This window comes from Lynx canadensis, chromosome X (genome assembly GCF_007474595.2).
Source record: "Lynx canadensis isolate LIC74 chromosome X, mLynCan4.pri.v2, whole genome shotgun sequence".
NCBI classification, from domain to species: Eukaryota; Metazoa; Chordata; class Mammalia; order Carnivora; family Felidae; genus Lynx; species Lynx canadensis.
The window spans coordinates 95834603-95852871 of NC_044321.2; the positions used below are offsets into that span (position 1 = coordinate 95834603).

Here is an 18269-nt window from a genome sequence, read left to right on the forward strand (position 1 = left end):
CAGTCATTTCAGGCACCGGGCTGAGAAAGGACACGGTCTCTTATTCAACTTAGACTCCAATCTCCGAGGAACTGGAAGGATGCAGGGAACTGGGTACTTCCGAAGCTCATTTCCTTGGATGCGCACAGCCCGTTCCGTCGTGGGCAGGACCCCACTCTAGGTGCGGGAGGGGCTTTGTCGACTTCCCTGGAACTGGTTCCAAGTCTCCGATTTGGGCAGGTGCGTGGCATCGCGTTCCAGAAGCCAAGGCATCACTCGTGGCGACAGTGACTCCAGTGGCTCCAGTGGCGGGTTTGCACCCCCAAGAGCGGGAGGCCTGGGGCTCCGGGGGTAGGGGGGCAGTGTCACAGTTGGTCAAAGAGTCTGGAGCCCCCCAAATCCGCCCGCTCCCCTTGGGGCAGCCGCTCTCACTCTCACCCTTGCTCTCCATCCAGTAACTGGAATGGTCTGAGCCATTAGCGTGCTGGCCTTGACCAAGGCTCCCGAAACCAGTCATACCCATCCCTCTCCTGATCACGCACGCGCCCTCTGTGCCACAGGGCATCCCCTTCTCTTCTGTCGCGTCTGCTCCCCGCGCCCGCCCTGCCCCCCAACCGGAGCGGGAGCAACAAGCCATGGCCTGGCCTCTGGGGACAAGGAGAGGGAGGAGGTGAGTGAGACGGACGCACCTTTGCCTTGAGGAGCCCACCTGCCTTTAGCGTCCCCTTCATCGTTCATCCCGCTCTGGAGCGATCCCATTGAAGCGTTTTCTGTCTTCCTTGCACCCATTTTCATCCTTGTCTTCAATTCTTCCAGTCGAGCCCTTATAAATCCTACTCCCTTACATTCTCACACTTACTCGAGTCCCTTCATATGGTGCCCTGGCCTCCCGCTCACCTTTCCACCTCCCGACTTGGGGCCGACAAAGCCAGCGCCTCCTACCTACTGGAATTTACTTGTTTACTTTAATTTTATTTTGCTTTAGTTAATACTTTTCCAGCCAGGTCAGGCGAAGCAGCCCTGACGATCAGCGAGGTGATGAGAGGCCCCGTGCAGATCGCCTTCAGGGCAGGAACTTACTTGCTTTACGTTTCCTTTTGACACCATGTTTTATTCCCCCACTAGATTTCTGCATGGAAGGAAGGAGCCCCATTTTTTTAAGTGTTAAATTCTAATTCCAGTATAGTTAACATACAGTGCTATATTAGTTTCGGGTATACAGTATAGCGATTCAACAGTTCTATACATTACCCAGTGCTCATCATGGGGAGTGTAGTCTAGGCGTACATCAGTACATCCAGGAGTACTCTAGAATTCACCACAGAATTCCAAGGGCCTGACACTCAGTAGGCACTCAGCAGCTGCCTGGGGGATGATGAGCATACGGCTTTAGTTTGAGATAATAACAGATCTGTAAGTGCAAATTCTTTGTTGGGAGTTGGGGAGGGTGGAGAAAAAGGGTTACAAGTAGGAGAGGAAAGCAAGAAGACCGTTCTAAGTGCTCTATAATACTTAGCTATTATTCCTATAGAACGGTTAGTTATCATTCCCATGATTGTCGTTGCAGATGCCGTTCTTTTAAATGTCCTTACCTGGTGTTCTTTACCAGTTTCTTCTTCCCGCTCCTCTATTTCTGTGTCTGTTTTATTCTACCTGAATTTTTTCAGCTTTATTGAGGTATAATGGACAAATAAAAATTCCATATATTTAAGAAGTACAGCTTGATATTCTTTTTTTCTTTTACAATTTGATATTCTGATATATGTATGTATACATCGTGAAATGATTGCCAAAATCAAGATAATTAACATATCCGTTACCTCACGTAGTTGCCTTCTATTTCTGGAAAGAACACTTAAGATCTGCCTTCTTGGGGTGCCTGGGTGGCTCAGGCACTTAAGCGTCAGACTCTTGATTTTGGCTCAGTTCGTGGGTTTGAACCCTGCGTCGGGCTTTCTGCTGTCCATACAGAGCCTGCTTGGGATCCTTTGTCCCACTCTCTCTCTGCCCCTCCCCAACTCTCTCTCTCTCAAAAATAAATAAACATTAAAAAAAAAGGGATTTGGGGCGCCTGGGTGGCTCAGTCGGTTGGGCATCCGACTTCGGCTCAGGTCATGATCTCGCGGTCCGTGAGTTCGAGCCCCGTGTCGGGCTCTGGGCTGACAGCTCGGAGCCTGGAGCCTGTTTCGGATTCTGGGTCTCCCTCTCTCTCTGCCCCTCCCCTGCTCATGCTCTGTCTCTCTCTCTGTCTCAAAATAAATAAATGTTAAAAAAAAATTAAAAAAATAAAAAAAATTTAAAAAAGGGATTTGACATTTATATTTATGTATTTTAAAAAAATTTTAATGTTTATTTTTTAAATGTTTTTATTTATTTTTGAGACAGAGAGAGACAGAGCAGGAGCAGGAGAGGGGCAGAAAGAGAGGGAGACACAGAATCTGAAGCAGGCTCCAGGCTCCGAGCTGTCAGCCCAGAGCCCGACGCGGGGCTCGAACTCACGGACCGCGAGATCATGACCTGAGCTGAAGTCGGACGCTTAACCGACTGAGCCACCCAGGCGCCCCTAATGTTTATTTATTTTTGAGAGAGAGAGAGACACACACACACGGAGCGTGAGCAGGGGAGGGGCAGAGAGGGAAGGAGACACGGAATCCAAAGCCGGCTCCAGGTTCTGAACTGTCAGCACAGAGCCCAAGGCAGGGCTCAAACCCATGAACTTCAAGATCACAACCTGAGCCGAAGCCGGAGTCTTAACTGACTGAACCACCCAGGCCCCCCTACATCTTTTTGTAAAAAAAATGTTTATTTATTTATTTTGAGAGACAGAGAGAGAACACGAGCAGGGAAGGGGCAGAGAGAGAAGGAGATAGAGAGAGAATCCCAATCAGGCTCTGTACCGTCAGCACAGAGCCCGACTTGGGGCTCAAACTCAGGAACCGGGAGATGATGGCCTGAGTTGAAATCCAGAGTCAGACGCTTAGCTGACTGAGCCACCCAGGTGCTCCTGACATTTATATCTTAAAAAAAACAGTCTACCCTCTTACCAAATTTCAAGTATCAATATGGTATTGTTAATGTACTCACCATGCTGTACATACGGTCTCTAGAACTTATTAATCTTGCATAATTAAAATTTTGCACCCTTTGTCCAACATCTCCCCATTTTCCCAAACCTCAACTTCTGAAAACCACCATTCTAATCTCTGTATGAGGTGAATTCTTTTAGATTCCACATATAAGTGAGATCATGCAGTATTTATCTTTCTGTGTCTGGCTTCTTTCTTTCTTTCTTTTTAAAATTTATTTATTTATTTTGAGATAGAGAAAGAGAACCAGCAGGGAAGGGGCAGAGAGCAATGGAAACAGAGGATCCTATGTGGGCTCGGTGATGACAGCACCTTTGTCTCATGTGGGGCTGGAACTTGAGAACCATGAGATCGTGACCTGAGCCGAAGTCAGATGCTTAACTGACAGAGCCACCCAGGTGCCTCCTGGCTTATTTCATTTAGCATAACGTCCTCCAGGTTCATCCAAGTTGTTGTAAATGACATTCCCTAATTTTTAAAGGCCAAATGATATACCATTACACACACACACACACACACACACACACACACACACACGCATTTATTTATTTCACCACATGGAGCCAAGAACAGTGGTGATTCTACAAGTTTCTGGGTCATAATGGTCTAATATATCAGACACAATTGAAAGAAAACTCATTGAATTTTACCCTTAACACCAGATTACAGCAGAGGGACACAGTGTACCAGGCTCTAGACTGGAATTTAATGTGCAAATGATACAGCTTCCTGGAACAAACCTGAAGAGTCCATGGTGTCCCAAGATAGGGCAGTGAACACAAAATCTGCTTAGCTTTTTTAAAAAAAATCTTTATTTTTGAGAGAGAATAAGTGGGGGAGGGGCAGAGAGAGAGGGAGACAGAGGATCCCAAGCTGGCTCTGTGCTGACAGCAGAGACTCAAATGCGAATGCCGGACTCCAACTCACAAACCATGAGATCCTGACCTGAGCTGAAATCAAGAGCCAAAGGCTGAACCGACTCAGTCACCCAGGTACCCCGGGTCTGTCTATAACTTCCTCCTCTTCATTCTTTTTTTTTTAAGTTTATTATTATTTTTTTTAGTACTCTCTATACCCAATGTGGGGCTCAAACTCATGACCTGGAGATCAAGAGTCACACGCTCTTCCCACTGAGTCAGCCAGGCACCCCACCTCCTCCTCTCTCTAAGGCTGGAATTCTATATGCAAATAACTCCATTGAGATCTCTATTTCATCATTGCAGATGCAACAAAGTGTGAGTTCTAAAATTATTGAGGTAATCAGGGAAATCTAAATGTAGGCGACTGGGCGATGATTCCAAGAGATTATTGTTGTCACTGTGCTTATGTAGCCGAAATTTCTATGCTTTTTTTTGGAAAGTCCATACAAATAAAGATGTAGAGATGAAAACACATATTGTCTTGAGGTTCTTTTATTTTTTTAGAAGATTTTTTAAATTTTTATTTAAAAAAAATTTTTTTAACGTTTATTTATTTTTGAGACAGAGAGAAACAGAGCATGAGCGGGGGAGGGGCAGAGAGAGAGGGAGACACAAAATCCGAAACAGGCTCCAGGCTCCGAGCTGTCAGCACAGAGCCCACACGGGGCTCGAACTCATGGACCACAAGATCATGACCTGAGCTGAAGTTGGACGCTTAACCGACTGAGCCACCCAGGCGTCCCTAAAGATTTTTTTTAATTTTTAAAAAATGTTTATTTTATTTGAGACAGAGCACGAGCAGGGGAGGGGCAGAGAGAGAGGGAGACACAGAATCCGAAGCAGGCTCCAGGCTCTGAGCTGTCAGCACAGAGCCCGATGCGGGGCTCAAACCAACGAACCGGGAGATCATGACCTGAGCCGAAGTTGAAGTCTGACGCTTAACCAACTAAGCTATCCAGGTGCCCCTATGTTTTTAAAAAAGATTTATAAAAAAATTTTAAAGTAATCTCTACACCCAATGTGGAGCTCGAACTCACAACCCTGAGATCAAGAGTCGCATGCTCCACCAACTGAGCCAGCCAGGCACCCCTTGAGTTTCTTTGAAATTGTCACAGCAAGAAGAGAAGAATGAATGGAGGAGAGGAGGATAAAAGGAAAGAATGGACAGAAGGAGGGAGGAGAAGATGGAGGAAGGAAGGAGAGAGGAGGAAAGGTAGGGAGAGAAGGAAAATGGAAGGGAGGTAGGGGAGGGGAAGGGAGGGAGGGAAGGAGACAGGAAGGGAGAGGAAGAAGGAGAGAGAGAAGGAAACTGTTTTTCCATACTTCATTCCGACTTCCTAAGAATTCTGTGAGTTGACCATCATTAGTTTAGTAAACAGTGGTAGTAATAGGAAGAGTTGCCCTATTTCCAGTTGGGGAAACGGAGGCACAGGGACAGGAAGGCTTGCCAGTGTCATGAGGTGAGAATATACCACGAAAGCAGAAGAACACGGCTGTGCCCGGAAACCAGACACGTGTGCTCCACCCAACTCCAGAGCCCGCTCGCTTTGCTCAGCCCCCTGTTCTCTGCTATAATATTTACGAAGGCGGAAGGGGGGGTTAGGGGCGCGGTCGCCACTCTAGCTGATGAAAGTGTAATGCCACTACACGCACAGACGTTTACATTCCAATTCCAGGGGACGCCTCATGCACCTTGTGGACCGGTGTGGCCTCCAAGCAGGGACTCTGGCTCTCCACCTTGATCCCCTAGCCCAGTAACTGCAGTGAGCCGAGCCCAGAGCCATCTGGGACTCCCCTCCAAGAACCCCATCCTAAAACACTGTTTTCATGAGTCTCGCTTGCCCCAAACTTACAGGGTTCCATCCTCCCAGATGCACATATCCCAACACCTCCCTTGAATTCGACCCCAACGTAATATTTAAACTTGATTTCCCTGCTGGATATGGAGTTCTCTGCAGACTCTTCTCTAGCTCCCTCTCGAGGTCACGCTCCACAGCCACCCTGGCTGTGTCTGGGTCTCCTGAGATCAGCTTTCTACTTCTTCCTTCCTGGGGCTGCTCGCGATAGCCTCTCCTATTGTCTTTGTTGGCACGGACGTTTGTTTATTTAGAGAGCAGGCGCGCACGAGTCGGGTAGGGGCAGAGAGCCGGAGACAGAGAATCCCAAGCAGGAGCCACGCTGGGCCGCAGCCCCATATGGGGCTTGATCTCACAACCACGACATCATGACCAGAGCCAGTACCAAGAGTCCGTCGCTTAACCGACCGAGCCACCCGGGCGCCCCTCTCCTCCCCCCCCTAACTGCAGTTCTGCGCACAGCCTGCTTAGCATTTACCAAACTTTGGCTCACTCTGAGACGTGAGGGAGGCCCCGCTACTCCCCGAAAGCCAACTCCGCTTCTACCAGGGGCTGCCAGCAACAGTCTTCAGAGGTTTGGACCCTTGCCCACTTCCACCAAGCTGCATAACCTTGGGAAGGTCACCCAACCTCTCCAAGCCTCCGTCGCCTCGCCTCAGTAAGAAACAGCGATGCCTCGCACCACTCTCCTCCCCTCCCCGCGGACAGCTGCAAGATTCGTCAGCCAGGCCCCGGTGCGCAGCCGGCACTCGCGTGAGGTCACCGGCACGAGCAAGCACGGCCACGTTCACTCCACAGGCTCGCACATCCGCCCAGGGGCAGGGGTTATGCTCCACGTCCGGCACCTTCGATCACAGCGAGGGCCCAAGCACAGCCCGAGCCCCCTCAGCCCTGACCCCTTACCTCCAGCATCAGCTCCGGTCGTCTGAGCCCGTCCTGTGGGCCTTCCTTCTATTACCTTGTACGCTTCTCAGCTCAGGAGAGGGGGCGCCATCGTGATCCCCATCGTACAGATGCGGCACGGGAGGCACAGGGATGTCAGCTGATCTACCTGGGCCACAGAGCAACTTAGTGGGGGTGGGGCTCCATCATTTTCAGCGTCTTTCTCTCACGTGGGCTGATCCCTCTGCTCAGACTGGGAGAAGCCAGGGCACAAAGGCTGAGTCTGCGCTGGAGGCACTGCCCACACTACCTGCCACGGGGCCCCGTAAGCGCAGCAGGCCACGAGGTTTGGTGACTGGAGCCCAGGTAGGTACAAACAGACAGGTAGCGGGGCGCCTGGCTGGCTCAGTTGGGGGAGTGTGACTCTTGCTCTCAGGGCCATGGGCTCGAGCCCCACGTTGGGTGGAGAGATTCCTGAAAAAAAGAGTTAAAAAATAAAGACCCCAAATGACGTGTAGCCCTGGAGACCTGGCGGTCACAAGAAAACTTCCTGTCCGCGTTGTCAACTGCCAGAGAACAACCAGCACCTGTCTTCTCTCACGGACCCTTGCGAATAAAGAGACACAAAATTGGCTGAAATCAGAAACGTGAGACAGTGTGGTGTGGCCACCGGAAATATTTTACTTTTGTCACCTCAATTGCTCCCGCAGCACCCTGGTGAGGTGGTGGCTATTGCTGTCCTCGTTATACGGATGAGGACACCTGAGGAAACTGAGACTCAGCAACTCGACAGGTTAGCCAGCTAGCCAGGGCGAGCAAGCCGCGACGCAGACCCCGGCAGGCTGGCTCCAGAGCGCCCACGGCCATAAACCCGGCACATCGAACCCCAGTCGTGGCTATTTTTGCTTAGGACGAGGCTCCATTCGGTTGTTAAGGTTTGCAGAGTGTGAAGTTACTGAAGAAAATACTACCACAACTGATGCCAAGGTAGGGCAATAGTTGTCTCGGGACACGGGAGGGACTGAGACGGAGCCAGCGGGAAGGCTCCGTGGGAACGGGAGACACGAAAGAACGCGCCCCCTCAGCGGTCACGGATAATCGCAGCTAGTCCAGCACAAACAGAATGAAAGCCCTCGTAGGCCGCTCACGCAATAACTGATCTCAAGTCGAAACTGGGCAGAGGGTGTCCAGCCGAGGCGGGGGAGGTGCCTGCGGCATTCAACAAGGGCCTCCCTGAGGAGGAAACATCTGGTTAAAGTCGTCAGGAGGACGCAGTCACCTCGCATCCCTTACCACCTCTTTGAAAACGAATTGGTCCGCAAACCTCTTTTAGTTAGTTTCTTACCCATCCTCCAGGGGCATGAGGCAGGGGCACTTATCCCTGAGACTCAGCGGGTGAGGCGACTAGGGCCCGTGATGCGTTTAGGAACCCACAGAAATGATGGAGTGTCTCAATTCAAATGGGGGTGAGGAGAATGGCCGTGGGGTAAACGAGGGATATAAATCGAGCACGCTGTCGAGCATAAGGCCCACTGTGGGACGCCGTTTTCAATATTTAGGATATTAACGAGTCTTGGAACATCAATAAAACAGTTCTGGCGGGGAAAACCACAGAGCCCTCAATCTGGTCTGCTCCCTTTTATTTGACAAGAAATAAGCATGCATACCATTAAGTGGAGTTCAGTATTTGCTTACAGGTTTCCTCTGTTGATGTAAAAGTGACATACAAAAGAGTGCACAAATCTCAAACTTACATTTGTTGAGTTTTGACAAACTATATAAAACTATGTAGAGTCACTCTTTATCACGGATTCCTTGCTATGCCCCAAATCTCTTGCCCCTTGTCTCTTTTCTGTACTCACCTGGAGAAACCAAAACCCTACATAAATTCAACTCTCCGACCAATAAAAACGTATCCCTGCCGTAAGAAAAATAAATAAATAAAAAAGGAAAAGAAAAAGGAAACAACCAACAAGAAACGAAATTTATTTAGGGGTGCCTGCGTCGCTCAGTCGGTTAAGCATCTGGCTTTGGCTCACTTCATGATCTTTGGGTTCATGAGGTCCAGCCCCCCATCGGGCTCTCTGCCTTCAGCACAGAGCCCCCTTGAGATCCTCTGTCCTTCCCGCCCCGCTTGTGCTCTCTCTCAAAATAAATAAAAACAAAAGTAGTAAACTTCATTTATTCCCTCAGCGAGGGCTCAGGAAGATCTTTCTAGAAAAACCGAGAGGCTGAGGGAAGGGAGAAATGGCGGCGGGAAATTACCCGCGTCCCAAAGGTCCCAACCCTTCAGGGATATGCATGCTTGTATAGAGAAATCTATGGCTAGAGGCATAGCTGCTGTGCAGGAATGCTTCAGGATAGGCGGTTACAATGAGACAAAGAAACAAATATTTGAAAAAAAAAATTGGAAGAAAAAAAAAGCAGGAGCTTTGTGCACTTTAAGCAGCCTTGAATGCACTGTGCAGGTTTGTAGCCCTGCACCGAGATGTAGCTTCATCACTAAAATTCTGGAGGCACCGGACTTTCCCAAGGGGCACGTGTGGTTTTATTTGCATAGTGCATCTGAGCACCAGGCACGATCACCAACCCCAAGCCCCAGCTCCTGTTCCCGGGTACCCGGGAGTTTGGCGGGCTCTAACTTCAGCATCTCGCTGAAAAAACTCAAGAGTGTGCCACCTCAGAGCTGATCACATTCGTTTGATGACTATTCCCTGCTTAGTACCGGCTGCTAGGTCCAGAGGTTGGGGGGTGGGGGTGGGGGTGGGGCTGGCCCAAGAGAGATTGTCCCAACTTTTCTGCCAGGTCTCCAGACCTAGGGTGAGGTCTGTCTCTCACCCTACGGAAATAGGCAAACACAATGCCGCACAGCCCCTTGCTCGGGAGTGGGGGAGACATGCCGCCAGTTTGGGGGACACGAGCTAAGCTACAACCGAAGCCGCCAGCTCTGGTTACCCATAGTCCCCTCCGATGCGTGAGAGCAAGTGCTCCCCACCCCAGCCCTCTTGGCAGGAGCACCCGCCCACTTGGTGCCCAAGCCCAGCCGCATGCGCACCTCGGCGAGCCCAACCCCCACTAGCGGGTGGTATATATAAAGCGCCTAGCGGGACGCTGGGTAACTGAACTCGACGGCACGGCAGCGTAGCCACCGCTTCACGTGTGACCCAGCGATCCAGCAGATCCAGACGCAGATCCACACAGGACGGCAGAGGGAAACTATGGATCCTTTCAACCAATTCAAGCGCGAAGTCACGGACTTCCCCAGCCTGGGAGTCGACGAGGACCGGGAAGAGCTGCGTGGTCTGTGCCCGTCGGGACCAGCGTCTTCGCCACGCCCCAGAAATGAAGGGTCCCTGGGCGAGGGGAGCGGTCTGGCCACCCCTCAGATGCCTCCCCTGGTCTCCTCCCCACAGCCCGGGCTCTGATGCTGATATCTGTCTCTGGATTTCTTCTTTTGCAGAAAGCAAGCAAGTGACGATGTCGCTTACCAGAAACGGAGAGGCGGAGAAAGCCAGGGCCGAGTTCGCACCTGAGCAGCAGGCGGCAGGCATACGAATCAAGGAGGAAGAAGATAGCGGCGACGACGGTGCTGGTTATGGCCACAGCAATGGCAGAGAAGGGGCCGGCAACGTGGGCGCTGGATATCCGTGGCCCCCGGGCTGCGAAACCCGCGATGTGGGCTGCGGCCGCAGCCCACGGCAGTTGGAGCCAGTGGAGCCGAAGCAGGAGGAGCAGTTGCCCCCCGCCGCGGCTCCGGCTCCGGCTCTGGCTCCGGCTCCGGCTCCGGCTCAGGCTCCGGCTCCGGCTCCGGCTCAGGCTCAGGCTCAGGCTCCCGCTCCAGGAGGGAGGCAGCCGGCGGGCCCCCGCTTCGTGTTCACCCCGCTGCAGGTGCGCCATATGGAGAACTTGTTCAACTACACCCAGTATCCCAGCACCACCGTGCGGTAAGTGGGCTTCTGCGCTGGACGCCGGTGCGGGGTTCGGGGGGAGTGGCTGGGGTTGGCGGGGACGGCGCGCGGGGGGGGGAAGGGACGCGGACTAGGGCGTTGGGGGGACCGGCGGAGACTGGCGGGGGGGAGCGACGGCGGGAACGGGACGGCGGCGAGTGGGGGGGATGGCGGCGAGTGGGGGGGGGTGGCGGCGCGGAGGCTTGTCACGTGTCTCTCTCCTCGTGGCTGAAGTAAAACCTACCGGGCCCTCGAGGCTGCCGGTCCCGCGCCTCCCTTGGTTTAGGCGGGAGCTGAGGGCTCTGCGGGTGGGGACCAAGGGGGACGTTCAGGTGGAGTGGAACATCTGGAGCCGGGAAACTGTCCGCTGCGGCTAATAGAAGAAAGTCCTAGAAAGTCCTACTAGAAGCGAGGGGGGGGGGGCGGGGGGGAAGGGGCGAGGGCGAGAAGTCTGAGACGCGGGAGCAAACGGGCTAGTAGGATCCCGCCTTTGCTTAAAATGGTGATAAATCTGCTCGTTGTGGATTATTTCTGCACCGGTTTTTAGTGTTATTTTTAAATTTTAGTGTTATTTTTAAATTATTTACGTATTTGAGGTGATCCCAACTCACTAAAGTAATCCCAATTTATGTATTTTAAATACACCCAACGTGGGGCTGGAACTCATGACCCTTGACGTTGAGAGTCACAGGCTCCTGCAACCGAACCCGCCAGTCGGCCCTGCCCTGATTTGGATATTTTTAAATAGTGCGCCGGAAAACGGTCTCGAGTAGTGAATGTTCTGCATTCCCTTAAACTTTGCTAGAGGTCTTTAAAAATAAATTAAAATTTAAAGAAGAAGAAAAGGGGCGCGGCTGGCTCAGTCCGTAGAGCATATGAATTTTGATCTCGAGTCGTGAGTTCAAGCCCCATTTTGGACCCGTAGCCTACTTACGAAAACCGTAAATCGGGCGCCTGGGTGGCTCAGTGGTTGAGCGTCCCACTTCGTCAGGTCGAGAGATCTCTCGGCGTTCTGGGATTCCAGCCCCACCTCTGACTTTGCCTGAAATGCTTTGGATTCTGTCTCCCTCCCTGTTCACCCCTTCCACGCTTGCGCGTGGCGCTGTCTCAAATATAAATAAACATTTAAAAAAAGAAAAGAAAAAATAATAAAATTGAAAAAAATTAAAATTAAATCGTGCCGACGGAAAAACTGCCCTCAAAGGAAGCCTCAAGCTACCCCTTATAGAATAGTGGGGGGGGGGGGAAGTGTGTGTGTGTGTGTGTGTGTGTGTGTGTGTGTGTTGTGTGTGTTGGGGGGTGGATGGTGGATGGCAGGGGGGAAGTTAGTGATAGAAAAATGTAACAAAGCACGACCAAGGAATAAACAGCAGTTTGTGCCATCCTTTAGCCTCTAGTGGGCATGTACTCTTAACTGGGTTCATTACTGATAGATAAAGAGAGATGGGGGAGGGGACGGGATGGGAGGGGAGGGGAGAGACAGAGAGAGAGAGAGAGAGAGAGAACGCATGTTGTTTTAGGGCTCTAATTTATCATTATTTTTTTATTAAAAAATTTTTTTTAACGTTTATTTATTTTTGAGACAGAGAGAGACAGAGCATGAACGGGGGAGGGGCAGAGAGAGAGGGAGACACAGAATCTGAAACAGGCTCCGGGCTCTGAGCTGTCAGCATAGAGCCGGACACGGGGCTGGAACTCACCGACCGAGAGATCATGACCTGAGCCGAAGTCGGGCATTCAACCAACTGAGCCACCCAGGCGCCCCTTAGGGCTCTAATTTAACCCATAAATTGGGTAAGAGCAATGACTGAAAGTCCACACAGATAGTTCCTCAGTCAGATTCTTTTTCATTTTGGTGTTGATAACACTAAAAGAAACTGAATTAGAATGTCACGTGTTCTTGGGGACTGTGCCTCCTTTACCCACCAAGACTTGGCTTCCCTTAACTTCTTTGTCAACTGAACCTCACTGTAAATCCTGAAATGGCGTGACTTTTCCTAGTGCAGAAACTGGTTCATAAAATGTCACTGACATCTCCCCGAAAACAATTTTTCAAAAGATGAATGAAAAATGCTGTATTTTAACTCATGGCCAACTCCACATACTGATCCTTGCGATTTTTCTCCCCTCAGCCAGGAACTTTCGAGATTCATGAATGTGCCTGTAGCCAGAGTGCAGGTCAGTAAACCCGAAAAAAACAATTTTGCTGGGAGCCATTTTAAACCTGTTTCAGGATTTGGGGCACCTTGGTCATAGACTTTCTCACGTTTCTGTGTTTTCGTTGCCTTTTTTAGATTTGGGAAATAAGTGTTGAACTTTTGGGTCTTGCGGAGGGGAAGGTGGGATACATAAAGCCCAGGTTTTGGAAATTGCCCATTACCAGGGGGAACATGATTTCCTAAAGGAATGAAAAAATTGGTATAGGATAGTATCCCTTGCATACACACATATATACACCTTTGTCTAAGCTACACCTTACTGTATGTACTTTCATAGGTCACTAAAGTAGACTTATAATACACATATTTTTATAATTATATGTCACATGTATAGTATACTGATTTTTATGTGCAATATATATTTACGTGCTAATATAACTATATATGTATTTTATATATATTATAAATACAAAAATATGTGTGTAATGTAGTAAATATAAATTATATAAGATATACAATACATTTAATTCATGGAATAATGCTTATATTTATCTAAAGCAGAAATACACTTAATACATAAATGTACATATAAAAAATATGTAGTATATTGCACGTATATTCCTTTTTTAAGTTTATTTATTTTGAGAGAGAGAGAGAGTCTGTGCGAGCAGGAGAGGGGCAGAGAGAGAATCCCAAGCAGGTGCTGAGCTGTTAGCACAGAGCCTGACATGGGGACTTAATTTCCCGAACCCTGAGATAATGACCTGAGCAGAAATCAAGAGCTGGACGCTTAACCAACTGAGCCACCCAGGCCCCCCAAGTGGTGGTTTTCCTTTTGAATGAGATCTTTTGCTCTAGGATCCAGACTAAAGCAATTTTATTTTTTAATTATAAAATTCGTTTGATTTATTTTTTAAATTTTATTTAAAAATTTCAAAAATGTTTTTTATTTTCACTGCTTACTGCTTTTAGTTAAAGTACCTGGGTCTCCTGTTGTCGGTTTCCTTTTGTTTTGTTTTGTGTTTTGTTTGTTTTTTAACATCTATGATTTGTTACTCTAGGATTTGGAGTAAGGCAGTTTTATTTTTTAATGAAAAAATTATTTTATTTCAACATTTTTAAATTTAATTAATTCCAATTTGGAGCTATTGCTTTTAAGTGTTTGGTAAAGGGGTGTGGAGAGTGGCAGGCCTCCACTTTAATTTCCCAGAATTCTTTGATCTGTCAGCCTGAAAACATAGTTAAAGAGTAGATTGTGCATTATGGTAGACGTGGGGGGGGGGGAGTCGCAACCTCTGAAATCTGTCCAAGACAAAATAAACTCAAACAACAATTTCAAACAAGGTTGCATCAACTCAACAAAGGGGGAAGCCAGTCTAAGAGGTGGAGGGTAAGGGGAGAATTATTTGGGGATATCACTCACGTTCCAATTTGTGAGAGTACCAAACGCATTAGCGAATGGTCCTTCGAGGAATGTCTGACACCTGAGATTTTGGTCTTCTTTTTCTGTTTTTAAGTGTACTTATTTATTTTGAGAGAGGGAGAGACAGGGGGCACAAGGGCAGGAAGGGGGCTCCCAGCTTGCCGCTGTCAGCGTGGAGCCCTCTTGGGATCCTCTGTCTCCCTCTCTGTCTGCCTCTCCGGCCTCGCCTGCTCGCGCTCTCTCTCAAAAATAAACAAACATTAAGAAAATTGAATCTCTTAACTGCCATACGTACCACGTGGCAGTGTTAAGTCTAGTCCTTATGTTACATTATCTTCCTGGTACGTATTTATCTCAAAAGTGGCAGTTTTTACCTTGTGACCGACTCTAGGCCCTTCTTCCACCCACCCTTCTAGCACTCACAGATCCGATGTTGCTCCATGAGTTTGTTGAGCTTTTTTTTAGATTCCACATATAACTGAGAACATAAAGCGTTTGTGTGAAGAACATTTTAATGGGTGTCCCCTCGACCATTTTGCGAGTACAGTTAAGAGTTGTTTTGATAACCCAGTATTAGGTATGTGGAACTAGTATCAGTGTCTACCTCAGTTATGCTGCTTTGCACTTGTGTAGACTTGGCCTCTGGTAAACTTGGATCCCCAAAAGGAGCTCCCGGCACTGGTTTCTTTAGACTTTTCATATTCAAGCAGCAGAAAGACCGAGTAACCTCTAAGCTGGGAGAGGGAAAATGAGGCAACAGAGAGAGTAGAGGCCCTTAGTCTCAAGTAACCTTTGCCAACTGGGAATGTCTACAAATATTAAATACAAAGGAATTCCATTAATACGATGTGGAAAGGACAGTGGAGTCCAAAGGACAGGTGTTTTGTTTTGTTTTGTTTTTTGTACTGTTCATAGCTGGCAGATAGGCGGGAGGAGCCATTTTGTGACTCCTCTCCCACATGCTTAGCTGTCTTCCTAAAGTGTCAGTTTCGCCTTGTTGCCTTAAGAATACCATATGATTTCACTTATGTGTGGAATCTTACCGAACAGACAAAACAGAAGCAGACTGTAATACAGAGGAGACTGGAGGTTGCGGGGTAGGGGGAGAGGGACGGGCAAGATAAGTGAAGTGCATTAGGAGGCGCCAAGTTCCAGTCATGTAGTAAATCAGTCCCGGGGATGAAAAGTACAGCAGAAGGAATATAGTCAAAATACAGCAATGACTTTGTATGGTGATGACGGTGATTACACTGATCGTGGTGAGCATTTTGTAAGGTAGAGGAATGACGAATCACTGTGCTGTCCACCTGAAACTACTATAATATTGTATTGTCAGCTATGCTTCGACTCAAAAAAGGAAGGAGAAGAAGGGATGGGATGGGGCTCTCCTGGTGGAGGAGAGGGGCTTAGGGGGCCCTGCCCTGCTGGGCAGCAGTGGCTCCTGTCCAGGGTCCTGGAACTGTAGCCAGAGCAGAGGGCGCTGACCGGGTGATGAGCCCAGGGAAGTCTGGAGGGTGGGGCAGGGTGGAGGGTGCAGAGTGGACAACGGTGGCGTGCCTCTTTGCCCCCGAACTGTTGGCTGGGCAGAGATTTTGAGAACTTGAGTAAATGTGGTCCTAGTCAGGCTAAACCTTCGTTGCCCCCGAAGTGTAAAACATCCAGGTGCTGTCCGGTGCTTCAGCTTAACTTGTGTCCCAGCAAGACAAGCCACAGGCTCCTGGGCCCTCCAAGCCCAAGCCTCGCTCACAGTACCATCCTTCAACTATGAAGAGGTTTCAGAAAATGAATGAGCCTTTAGTCATCCTTCAAAGACACCTTTGGTTTCAAAATCCCACACGTGCCTGTGGATTATTTACTGCACATTGAAGACGGGCTTTGCAAACTGGGGGTTGTCGCCCCAGCAGGACTTTATGCTGAGCTTCCCCACAAGCAGGGTGACGCTAGCCTAGTGATTAGGAGTCAGTGGCAGCTGGACAGCTGAGGGCCAGCTGTCAGGACACAGCCCAGCACGTGTAAGAGTGACAGCAGGGACGGAGTGCCATTCCTCAGCTACACCTGTTTGTCAGGGTGGGGAAAAATAATACGCAAGGTGGGAGGACAGAGTGAAAGCAATAAGCCAAGCCACAGCCTGGCACATAGTGGGTGCCGTCTGAGGGTGAGCTGAAGGGAGACCCCTCGGTGCTAACTTTCCTAGGATAATTTAGCAACAAGGAAGTAGCTTCCCTGGTGCAGTTTAAAACCCTGAGGGTGTAGAGAGTAGCCTGCTGGGTTTGTTTTTTTTTTTTTTTCATGTATGACATTCAATGCTCAACATACTAAAACGATCCTTTTTTCTCTCTGATTGAAGGTTTGGTTTAAGAATAGGAGGGCCAAGTTGAGAAGACAGCAGAGGGCACTGAGGTACAGAAACATGCCCCCCATGGCCATGGTCCCCCCTTTCAACTTTAACGTGGGTGGACCATACCGTGGCATCTTCAATCGGGGGCCAGATTGTATGTGGATGCCTCAGGAGCCAATGATGCCGCCTGGGCCACCTCGCCCGCCCATGCCACCCTTTCCTCCTATGTTCCTGCCTCCTCCTCCCTGGTTGCATCCACCTTTCCCTCCCTGTGGCTGCCCTCCACTGTTTCGTCACTGTGGCTGCCCTCCACCTTTCCCTCGCTATGGCTGTCCTCCTATGGCCCATCCTGGTGCGGTACCACCCGTGGTTCTTCCTTAATCGTTTTCCCAAAGAATGGAATCTGGCAGTTTTTTTCTGAGGTGTTTTTGAGCCAGATTCAAGTTTCTGTATCTGTCGCCATAACGAATAGTTCATTCAATGTGTGCTGAATGTATTAAAGAGAAGTCAAATTCACTGACCCTCTATTTTAGGGCACTTTTTACAGTTTCAATAAAGTTGTGAATTCTCTACAATTGTTTTTGCGTGTGGTGTGGGGTCAGTCAGTTGCATGGGCAATGCCATTCATAGGGAAAGGCGAGGACACCTGCTCTCACGCAGTACTGTCCCTGAGCCACCATCGGCAGGCCAGGCACATCCCCGAAGGTGCCCACGTGCCCGGGGCAGGGTTACAGAGACCCACCCTCTCCTCGGCCACCCCGTCCTCCCGCCCCGCGCGCAAGCCCGACCCCGCAGAGGTGCAGGACCGGGTGGCGTCAGCCCCTAAGGAGGGACCGGCGGGCTTCCGGGCGGGGCTGGGCCCCAGTAGCCCCGAGGAGCTGGGGCACAACCGAGCACTGGCAGGGAAACTCGGAAGGGGCTACTCACAGCTCCCGGAGAAGCGGCAGCCGGGTGTGCATCTGGTGCTCTCCAAGTTGCGTCCGGCGCCTGCCCCGCGGGCGGACCAGACCGGGCCGCGCGGCCTTCCAGCGGGAGGGTCCGGCGCCTGCGGAGGCACCGCGAGGCGAGACCCCCTTCCAGGCCGGCGCTGGGCTCGCTCGCTCTCCCCTGTCCCCCACTCCCCAGGGGTGCAGGGCCCGGCATCGCTCGGCCCCCAGCTCGCAGCTGCCGGGCACCTTTCCGCGAAATCCTTCCTATGGCCCGCCGTCCTCGCGTGCGGTCATTTCAAGTCCGCAGCTGAGAAAGGACCTGGGTCTTTGTCCCCTCGGACTTGGGGTGGCGGAGGGGCTCCTGCGGAACCGAGACCGTGTACCTGGTGCCCGATCGGGTTGTTTACACTGGCACACACAGCCCTTCTCGTTGCCAGGACGACCCCGGCCCCGGGGACGAGTTTTGCCGGTGCACCCAAAATGTCTCCCCCCGTCCCCCAGGTTTGGGTTGTGGCGCCGCAGCGGGGTCTGTGAGCCGGGGCGTCGCAGATCTCCCGGATCTGATATCGGGGGCCACCACCCCCCCCCCCCCCCCCCCCCCGCGGTGGCGATGGTTCCAGGCCGTGGCCTCGGGTTGGCGGAAGCGTAGGCTCCCATCGAGGCCGGTCCTCCGCCCCCCGCCCCTCCCCCAGCGCTGCGAAGCCGCAGGCTGTCTGCGTAGCCGCCGCCGTGACTCACCTTCTTCTTCCC

At 50.5% G+C, this 18269-nt stretch overlaps 1 protein-coding gene across 1 annotated transcript; it reads left to right on the top strand.

Moving 5' to 3' along the window:
• Positions 1 to 9902: 9902 nt before the first annotated feature.
• On the top strand, positions 9903 to 16971 carry LOC115506872 (rhox homeobox family member 2-like). The gene is made up of 5 exons (XM_030304841.1): positions 9903 to 10023; positions 10184 to 10479; positions 10552 to 10667; positions 12803 to 12848; positions 16600 to 16971. Exons 1-5 carry the CDS (start codon positions 9942 to 9944, stop codon positions 16969 to 16971), a joined length of 912 nt encoding a protein of 303 aa, XP_030160701.1. The 5' UTR covers positions 9903 to 9941.
• The last annotated feature ends 1298 nt before the right edge of the window (positions 16972 to 18269 follow it).